At 29.2% G+C, this 11,061-nt stretch overlaps 2 protein-coding genes across 2 annotated transcripts in view; one reads left to right on the top strand and one right to left on the bottom strand.

The window, feature by feature from the left end:
- LOC115035145 (transcriptional regulator ATRX homolog) overlaps positions 1–2,820 on the bottom strand; it is a 3,076-nt gene extending 256 nt beyond the window's left edge. Inside the window, exons 1-2 of the mRNA XM_029492841.1 lie at positions 2,757–2,820; positions 11–2,447 (exon numbers count right to left, since the gene is read on the bottom strand). Of these exons, the coding sequence (XP_029348701.1) occupies positions 11–2,447; positions 2,757–2,820 (2,501 nt within the window). The remainder of the gene's footprint in view (positions 1–10; positions 2,448–2,756) is intronic.
- A 5,180-nt stretch (positions 2,821–8,000) lies between these two features.
- The window catches only part of LOC100168597 (SUN domain-containing ossification factor), a 9,464-nt gene continuing 6,403 nt past the window's right edge, over positions 8,001–11,061 (top strand). The window contains exon 1 of the mRNA XM_001946200.5: positions 8,001–8,451. Within this exon, the coding sequence (XP_001946235.2) occupies positions 8,384–8,451 (68 nt within the window). The 5' untranslated portion in view covers positions 8,001–8,383. The remainder of the gene's footprint in view (positions 8,452–11,061) is intronic.

The raw sequence follows: 11,061 nt of genomic DNA, 5'->3' as shown, positions 1-11,061 counted from the left end.
TTCCACAGACTCAACAAGCATGGAATCATGTTCTTTAAAATCACTAATTAATTCCAAATTGTATCTGATTAGTTGGTTAAGTACAGGATCTTTTGTATTAGGAAGTAGTTTATTAAAATGTTTTGTCGAATCAAATGAAAATAAGTCGTTAGTTTGATCATATGATACTTTTCGACTCTTATGTTGTAAATCTACAACACTGCTAGCCATTCCTAATTTAGAAATTTGTCGATAATATGCTTTTGGTTCTACAGTTCCTTTAGCTAACAATCTATTAACATAAACCGTTTTTTTCTGACCAAATCTTAAACATCTATAAATGGCTTGTAAATCATTACTTGGATTCCATGATGTATTAAGTAACAATACTCTATTCGCACCAACCATATTATATCCAAGAACACCAGTACCCATGGATAAAAGAAAAACTTTAGCAGTATTTTCAGGGTTATTAAAAGCTTCACACATTTTATTTCGTATAGATAATGATGTTTTACCATCCATTCTAAGATAATCTTCTCCTAAAATCCATTTTTTCTCTTGTTGTAAAAAATATTCTAAGGCATCCAAAGCTAATAGTGATTTTAAAAAACAAAGTACCTTTTCATTTCTTTTGGAACATTCGTGAATTGTATTTAAAACATATGTGATTTTGTTGCTTTGTTTAGCTTCAAAAAATCTTGGATCTTCTCCATAACTATCAATCCATGATAAGTCCTTTGATAATTTTTCATCAACTGCAGTCCCTAATTCACGTTGTTTGCTACTTCTAAAATGTTTCAATCTGTATAATGTTAATGGATGTAATGTTATTAATGTTAACACATGTAAGCATAAAAATACATTATAACCATCAATAGATACTTTATGCTTTATGCTATGTAAGAACTTCTCATATAGTTCACATTGGAACTTGGTCAAATTAACCTCTATTGTGTATTCTATTTTGTTTGTAAATAATGGTTTTAGATTTTTATCATCAATGCGATGGACAGTATTTTGTAAGAGTTTATGTAAGATGAACGCACGTTGCTTCATTATTTTAACATCTTCATCATGTGAGTCTATAAATTGGCCAGCATCAATTGGTTTGATAAAAGTTGTTATAAAATCTGTAAAATTTCCCAGTATGTTAGGTTTGACAAACTCTACCAATGTATAATATTCTTTAAGAGAATTTTGCATTGGAGTTCCTGTTAATACTATTCTTCTTTTTGTTCTGATTTGTGTTAAACTTTTTAATAGTATACTCCGGGTGTTTTTAATATAGTGCCCTTCATCCAGAATAACAACATCTGGCCCTGGATCAACTAAAGTGTGATAGAATGCTTCTCGTAAATCACTTTGTTTACAATTAACCAAACTCTTAAAGTTCCCATAACTAAGAATAAGAATACCTCCATTAGATTTCCATGTCGCTATGTTTGTTACATTATATAGTTTCTGAGTCTTGGGCAAATCATAAACTTTGACAACTTTATCTATGTCAACATCTTTTAACCATTTATATATTTCATCCATCCAATTATAAACCAATCCAGATGGACATATGATTAAAAATGTTTTTATATTAATTTGGGTATGGCACAATAAAGTGTACATTAGAGTTATAATTTGCAAAGTTTTTCCAATGCCCATTCGGTGGGCTAAGACACATCCTGTCCCTTCAGTGGTATTTGTTTTTTCCACAGTTTCAAAAACTGTATTCCATAAAAATTGAATACCTTCCACCTGATGTATTTTTAAGAATTTAGCTAATTCTTCAGAAATTTTTACTATTGGTATTTTTTTAATAGTATCAAATTCTAACACTATATCATGTGGATTTAAATGTAATTCTTTAACTATACTGGACATTAAATTATTTCGATCTATCTGTCGTTTTCTTAAATTAAAGTCAGCTTTTCTTGCTTCATCTACAGCTTCATCAGACACCTTTGGCTTCACCTCCCTAATTTTTGGTATAGGTATTTTATGTTGTGATTTATATATTGGATTAATAATATCTTGACTTTGTCTAAATGATGAAATTACATCACGGCTAGAACTATCATCGTCAAACATACCTTTAATGTCTGATCCAATTACATAACTTACTAAGTCTTCATTTTTGATAGGTTTACTTTTTGTTAAATGTTGTTTCTTGCATCCATTATTATCATTGAATTCTTCATACTCATCATCTGATGACAGTACTAAAGTGTATTGTCCACCAAATATGTTTGTATTGAGTTGGACACTTATATTTTCAGTTTTTATTTTTTGATTTAAACAATTATTAAGACATGATTGTGAACATGAAACTATCGGATCTTCTGATACTATAGGAACACTAGCACAACTGGATACTAGACTATCTGTAACTTCTTGATCGTCAGTGTTAGTTGTCAGTGGTCTAAAATTACGTGCAAAATGTAAGAATGTAGATTCATTTACATCTAATTGTTCTACAACATGAGATAAATTAACTAAAGTACTTTGGATTAAACCTTTAATTTTATTATTTAGATTAATATTTTCAAAAATATTTTTAAGATCAACATCATGTTTTTTCAATTCTTCCAACTTGGAAAGTAGCATTTTTATAATATTAAAAACATCAGTTAATGTATGTTTATACTTGTTTGAATATAAAATATATTCAAATGTTTGGTTTAGCTCAGTATATTTTGTCATCAACTCAAGTATATCATTATTTGTTTCACTATTTTCACCAACTTGTTTTTTAATTAATTCTGGTTTGTTCTTTGACATACTTGTACAGTTATTTTTTGGTATTTTTGCTTTGTCATTGATTGTGTTTCTGCCAGTTTTTGCCATATTTGAACTCAGGATCTACATTAAAAAAAAATTCTCTTATAATAATTACTTATCAGTGAATAAATTATAGGTATCTAAATTGTTTAAACACGTCCTTTTACTGAAAGAATTTTATTAGTAATTACTAATTAATCAACTCTAAAGAAATAGCTTATTTTAAAAAAATAAACAAAATACTTTTAATATTAAATTGAGCACGCTATAATTTATATTTGTTAAGCTTAACATACCAAATGTATGTACAGCGGTTTATATTTAGTTTCCCTAGTGTTAAATGTAAATACTAATCAATTGACCTATTATACAATTCAAAGGTAACTAAATTATCTATGTTAAAGGATTTTCAATATTTTTACATACAAATTAGTTATGTTAGCAAAATATAAGAAAAAAATAGTAAAAATAACTTATGTATAATATATTTATTTAACCTTACTTTTCTTTGTGTATGGAAAACAAATTTTATTTTATATTAGCTGTTCTCTTAGACATGTCACTGGCCTTTGATTGGGTGTGTTACAAGGGAATTTTATTCAAGTTGAAAAAAATTGTCCTCCTCCATAGTATATTATCTCCATAAAATCTGACTTAATAAAATAAACACCATTGTAAAAGAACTAGCTTCCTCGCTCCGCTCTGAATCTAAAAAATGTAATAATGTAATAACTTAATATAAAATAACAATATATTTTTATGTATCTCAAAATTTGTTATTTTAAATTTAAAAACATCAAAAGCAAGCACCAGATAAATATTAATTAACATTGTTACCAATATTAATATTTTATAGAAAAAATAGTAGATACCTAAGTATATTTATAAAAGTATTATACCTAAATAAAAAAAAATCATATACCAATTTTCATAATATTATATTATGTCATATTGGTGTGTTACATTATTTTTTATAATTTATTACAAAGAGCTATAAATTGAAAATAATTAATGATAAGTAAAATTAGAAGTAATAATATCAACTTGTATTCACATAATTAACTCAAATATATAAAATATACTCAATACATTTGTTGATTAAGATTTCAGACTGTAGTATTGAATATAATATGGAACTTTTATACCATGAATTTAGATTCTGAGCAGAGCAAGGGATCTATTAGTTTTACAATGGTGTTTATTTTTTTATTTTTTTTATTCTGTATACAAAATTTCTACCAGAAGAAGTGCTTCGATTTCAACATATGGTACCTTATTTTTTTAGCAAATTGGATCAAGATGGTACTCTAAAGAGGTCATTTTTCGATTTTCTCAATAGTTATTTAATGCCACGGGAAAACCACCGATAAATTACAAAAAACCACTAAAAATGGGATTTTAATATTTAACGCCTTGTTTATCACCATAGAAACAAATTAAAATAACGATTTAATTTATTTTATTGTAGTTTATAGTATTAATTCAACATACAGGCCTATAATAAAAAATAATAATAATATAAAATATCCAGACTGACAGACCGTCTCCTCTCAGAATTGTTTTTCGTATACAGTAATATGATATCATTGAATTCAAATTTGGCTACAAAAATAAATATTTTTGCGATGGTAACAACTAACATAGTAACAACACATGAACACCTACTGATAGTACCTACTGATATCATCTTATATTCAAAAAACAAACATTTCATATGAAATATAAATAACTTAAAGTACTAACACATTAATTTATATTTTATATTTTACTATATTTTATGCCTAGAAATAAATATAAATTCCGTAATGTAAAATACAAAAAACAAAAAAAAAAATGTTAGAATGGTAAGCCCCATTGTCAGACATGGTTTTTAGATAAGGCTTTTTGAAGTTTGAAGATTTATAAAATTGTGACAACTTATACATTATAGTATAATACCAGTGATTATACCACTGTGGCACTGTAAATACAACACTGTGATATTGCATATGTGGTTCATACAGCCTATGCATACATTTATCAGTCACCACAATCCAAATATTCATGTCGAACAGAAAACAATTGTAAAAACAATCAGCTAAATTTAGAATCTAAAGTGTATATATAAAATAAAATAGATGAAGGTATGCAAAAAATTATTTAATTAAATACCTATTTTACCTTGTCGTTAGATAAAAGCAGGGATAAAAATTATATTTTTTTAAATGGGTTGCTAGGCATAACTTAGGTATTCTATAATAATATATTACATTTCTACCTAATTTTAATATTGCATTATTTAGGTAAATCAAGATGGAAATAATAGTCTTTTCTATCATGATTTAAATATATTACTACGGTCTATGATATTACATACCATTTCTCCAATATATAGTAATGAGAGGCGGAATCTTGGAAGTATCAATGTTAGTGATACGATTAGCAAATTTAACTGAAGCACTTAAAACGTCAAGACCACCTTGTTTAAAATCCAGCGTGTGACACAGTTTCCAAGAGTTTAACAAAATATTTGTCCATAGTAGGTAAAACTTTTTCTTATAATACTACCAAGCCACTTGACGACTCCTTTTGTACACTGGCGCAAATTGATTTTCCGTAGTGTTGTTGATAATATTTTGGACATGATTTAATTACTACTTGTGTAATAAGCGACCATGGGTGATGGGTCACAAACCGTTTTACGATTATACACAAGACAAAATAATTTTGTCAGAGTTATACTGTATACGGAATTGGGGAATATTATAAATTATAATCATTTACAAATTACAATACAGCGCGCAGCCATAGATATTACATTTTTAATATCTATGCGCGCAGCTCGGTTGTACCTAACCTCAATCCTTCATGGTGACCATTGACCGGGTGAGTGGTGAGTGGTCCTATGGCCAAACCATAGATTTACTGAAGCCTATAATTATTAGGCCTTTCTGCCTGAACATTGAAGCGCAACGACGGAGCGACGTGTTGGCTGCAACCAGTCGCGCAATGCGTCTGAGAGTAAGTAATGCAACTCTAAATGTCCGTAAATAGCTCAAAATGAGTCAAAATATTTTCAAAATTTTAAGGTGTATAGAAAATGAGAATATTAACATTCAATCAAATTTTCATGTATCTACAGTTGTTGTTTATCGCGAATCATAAGAAAATCGCTACATGAGAAAACGAGTGAATTATCCAATGTTGTAAAAATTTAAACTTCAAACGCTCATAACAATTTAATTTGAATTTCCGGTAGATTTTTTTTTAATATCAAATTAGACAAACTTATGAGAAATCTTGCATTAAATTTTCAAATCTCAAATTAAAAAAGTAAAATTTTTGTGAATTTCTTACACAAAATATTTTGCATATTTTCGTGAATTTTACGTAGGTATATGTTGTCGATATTTGAACTTTAAATGCTTATAAAAAAAATTGTGATAATGTATTTTTAATATTTTTCAACTGATATTGTAACAGGAGACTTGTATTAAATTTTCAAGTTTATTTACTCAACGAATACAATTTTATAGACAATTATAAAAAAAAAAAATGAAAAAATTGGAAATTGAAAATGTTTATTAATAGTGCAAAACAAATCAAAATATTTTGAACATTTTATTGCGTATAGAAATTTGTTATGTAAACAATCAGTAAAAATGTCATGTTTCTTCGGTCATTTGTTTTAGAGTTTACCAAAAACCAAAATCGATTTTGTTGAAAACCGATTTTGCGTAAAAATCTTGTTTTTTCTTAATTTTTTTTTTTTGTTTATTCCAGCGCTTGAAATTTAAAATTTTGACCTCTCCAATGCATCAACTAGATTCCCTTTCCCATCGAACAAGATATTGAAGTTGCAAATTGAAGTATTATTTCGACTAGTTATTTTAATTGACTTTTTAAATAAACGACCCAAAAAATAATTAAGAAAACACATCGTTATAATTTACGATACAATTCATTACTACATTCAAAATCTAAAAGCTCTGGGGGATTTATTCTCATTCCTCACCACCGTCCATACCTACGCTTCTGTACATTACTTACATTACGTAGCAACTCAAGTACAGACTTACTGTACAGACTGTACAGAGTACAGACTTGGCGTATCAACTATCAAGATTCAAGATACACCCAGTGTCGGCTTGGCCCAGGTGGCTAGGAGGCGATCGCCTCCGAGGCCCCGACCTGCGGTATTTTTCAAGAAATAAATGAAATTATTTACCAAAATGTACCTACTATATATAGCCCAGTGGTATGCGTTTGGATCCACTAAATAATTTAATAATAATAATATAATATACATTTTATTATTTTAATGATACTAAAATCATAATATCTTAGTCCGTTGTAATAATACAATTATATGATAATTTTGGAATCTATGATTATGTTGAAATACGTACTGTTATGTTTGATCAATATTATATTACTATGTATATCGATCCATATTATGTGATAAATATCTATAAAACATTTTTAAATTATTTTTTTGAGATTTGGTATTTTTGAGAGGCCTTTTGAATAATTTGCCTCCTGGGCCCTTTAGATCCCAGGCCGACACTGGATACACCATAAATACAATATTAATATTATAAATTCTATTCGGGTCGATATCTATAGGACTAATGCTTATAGCCACATATCATTCATAACACAATGATCATTGAACATATTGCGCCATTGGACTTGTTAGCAATTTGACGCACGTCATATTTATTATTATTAAGCCTCTGCATGAAACGCGCCATTTACACAAGTCGCATGTGTAAGTATAATCCACGGCTATAAATAATTATAGATTATCTATATACCTGGTATAATCGTCCCGTTGCTTACGCAGTCTACAGAGTACAGCATTAGATTTAATATCTATAATCTATATACGAATAATATTCTATATCAGTGGTCTACACGACAACTACACTCTACAGTTGTATTTTATTGTTGTGTGGATTGTGACCTAGGTACGTATCGATAGTATGTCGTACTCCTACGTCAGTACGTCACACTTGTAACTTCTCGAATGCTGGATTTTGAACCGATATGCATCGACACCATCAAATTTTTTCATTGAATTTTATTGTTTTGTATGTTTGCATGATACAAAACCCGGTCTAGTAATATTAAGAATGATTATCGATTCCAGGTTGATTGGTATTCATGGACATTATAATATTAAAGATACTTTAATTATACTTTAAAAATAGGCACCTTAATATCTTTACAATTATATTTTAATTACCTACATTGGAGTTAGTATCACGGACCACGGACTATGCTACACGTCGTATCAGTCGCCCGACGACATTACTGTTTCTTATCAACCGAAACGTATTCCGAGATTTAACACGACGATAAGAACGATTTCGGTTTTCAAACGCGACATTACGTTTTATTTTTTAATTTATTCATCGTCCTTTTGCGGTGGCAAACCGTGTTTTATTGCTATTGTTTCAACAGTTCGTTTCCGCCATCGGCTCTGTGTCGACTGCTATGCGGTTCCTGGATTCGTTCGTACAACTTTGCCAGCTGACCACATCAAAAAATCGGGACGTCGGACGACGTCGGCGCCTGGGATTCCGCTGAAAACCGTTTGTCGATTTCGCCTGCTGTCGGCTTCCGACAGCAGAAATTTCGAAGCACCATGCGCTTCCACCGCGTTCGCTTCGATATTAGACACTCATGTCTGTTAATCGCCATCAGTGTTTTAATGTGAGTTCAAATGAATACTAATAAATTGTATCGTTGTGTCGCACTGAACATCACAATGTTCATCAATAACTTTTCTGTTGTTGCGTGTGTGGTGAGAGTTACATTTTATAGAGGCAGAATAGTCAAACCGATTAGGAAGTTGGACTATAGACTTTGTATGTATGTATATATATATATATATATTTACACACATCACATCCATTTAGCGTAAGCCGAACTTAGATTCATGAAATAGACATAAGTTTAATCCATTTCATGAATTAGCGACCGCCATTTTACATCTTGATTAATATTTAAATTTACCTATCACCATATGGATAACTTTTTGTGAAATCTAAATAATTACATCATCTTACTGTACAAGTTTTTTTTATATACATTATTATGTACTATTATATTGTTGGACTGTTATTATTACAATTAATAGAATTATGGCAACGACTATTACTTACACTGAACAGAAGCATTTTAACATGTTCAACGTTTTGATTCACATTGTTCATACTTCTCTGTTGCTTGTCTCGTAATGTTTAATTTTGATCCTCTAACATATGTAATTAATTTGACGATTACACTATATTTTGTTTTGATGTGAAAATCCTTAATAATTTTACTACAAGATGTAATAATTTTAAAATTTAGTACTACTGTGATACAATTATAATAGTAAATCATTTACCGTGAAAAAAAAAAATTTGCACCAGATACTTACCTACCTTTAAAAAAAATCTTGTATAATAAGATAAGATCATGTTATTATTTAGATTTCATGAATATTTATCCATATGATGTAATAATTTAAAAATATTAAATAGGTAGGTTACAAGTGTAAATAAGAGTTCACGCTGAATGCCATAGATAACCACAGTGGTCTTATTCTTAGATCATATTCTATGGATGTAGCCATCGAGCTAATTCTTGAAGCTACAATAACCTTAGAGCCCTGACTGTTTGTGCGCATGCGCGTAATTCTGATTTTAGCCTAGTAGCATAGTCTGATAACTCATAACGTAATATTAATTTATTATCAGTCACTTACGCATGCGTAGTAATAACCAAGGCTCTAGTTTTTTCAGTTATTTTGGCTTTCAAATCTAATTCACAAGCCTATACCGAGTGGCTACATCCATAGTATATGATCAAGGTATTATTATTCTGATTAAGTACTTCATTAGGTATGATAATTGTAAAAAAATTGGAAACTATTAGGTACCTATTTTCCTACTAATGTTTTTAACAAAAATATACCCTTGTGAATAGCATATTAATGGATAACTAGCACAGTAGTTTCAATTTTTAAACTTAAATTACCAACCAAACGTATACCTATGTCAAAAGTTTGTGGACTAAATATTAAATTAAATTGCATACCTAGGTACGTAAATTGTATGTTGTAGGCAGTGGCGTATTTTCAAATTTTTCTGGGGGGGTCCTCAGTTTATACATAATTAATATAAACTATATCTTGTAATAGTTACGTCCTTATGAAGTTTTTGGAGGAAGTTGAACAAAATATGTAATAGTATAGTCTAAGTCTTATGTAATATTATAAATATATATTGTATTTAGCACTACATATGAAAAGTATTGTTATAAAATAAATTCCAGTCGTCTAGATTTTTTTGCCAACTCCTCTATCACTTCATCAACAGTGATTTCAACATCCCTGTGAATATTTAACATAGCCAATCCGTTAAGTCTTTTCTAAAACAAAACAACCACAAATATTAGTTTTAAAATTAAAATGTCTTAATAATATTTTATTACCTCAGATATTGTATTTCGTAGATATGTTTTAATTCGTTTTAGTGATGAAAAAGTCCGTTCGTTTGAAGCCGTAGATATAGGAAGCGTAGACAAAATTTGAAATAACTTATTAACTCCTGGATATATGTCTGCATTACACAACTTCAGTGCATCAATTGAATTTTTTGGTTTTATTTCCAATTTTTTTAGTTTCCTTTGCCACAGTTGGAACTCTTCTATTATTGAATTATTACCATTTAAATCTTCTTCATAAAATACAGCTAATTTTTTGAATTCTTCTTTTGTAGAATTCTCGTCGAAAAGAGAGTGAAAACTTGACAAAATATCAATATGATTAAGAAATCTAGATTTTAATTGACTTATAAAAGAGTCTAAGTATGGAATAAAAACCGATATGCGAAAATATTCTTCAGGATTATTAGTTTGTACGTTTATTCTATGTACTTGTCTTTTATTAATTCTCGGAATTGTCATTGTCACATTGAACTTGTCAGCAATTTTTTTGGCAGCTAAAAGCAGCTTTTTCTGTGTGATAAAGTTTATATTTCAAAGATACGGGTAGTTAATACCTATTAATTTTATCGGCTTATCGCACTTCGTATTAAGTCGTAACTTAGAAAAACTGTCGTCAGAATAACATTACTATAAATGTATAATTTCCAGACGTCTTATTGCCTAACCATGCTGCAGGAACATTTATCTGTTTTAACTGTTGTAACTAATTTTAAACTATATTTTGTTAACGGGAAAAAACTATCTCTGCGCGACCGCTCGTGCTTACATAAATCGGGTTCTGCAAATATGTAAGAATTTTAGTGTTTTTTTTATGAGAGGTTCTGGGGG

Source organism: Acyrthosiphon pisum, chromosome X, assembly GCF_005508785.2.
Source record: "Acyrthosiphon pisum isolate AL4f chromosome X, pea_aphid_22Mar2018_4r6ur, whole genome shotgun sequence".
In the NCBI taxonomy this organism is placed as follows: Eukaryota; Metazoa; Arthropoda; class Insecta; order Hemiptera; family Aphididae; genus Acyrthosiphon; species Acyrthosiphon pisum.
Note: the sequence above shows the minus strand (reverse complement) of the source record. Positions and strands in the feature narration are given on the sequence as shown.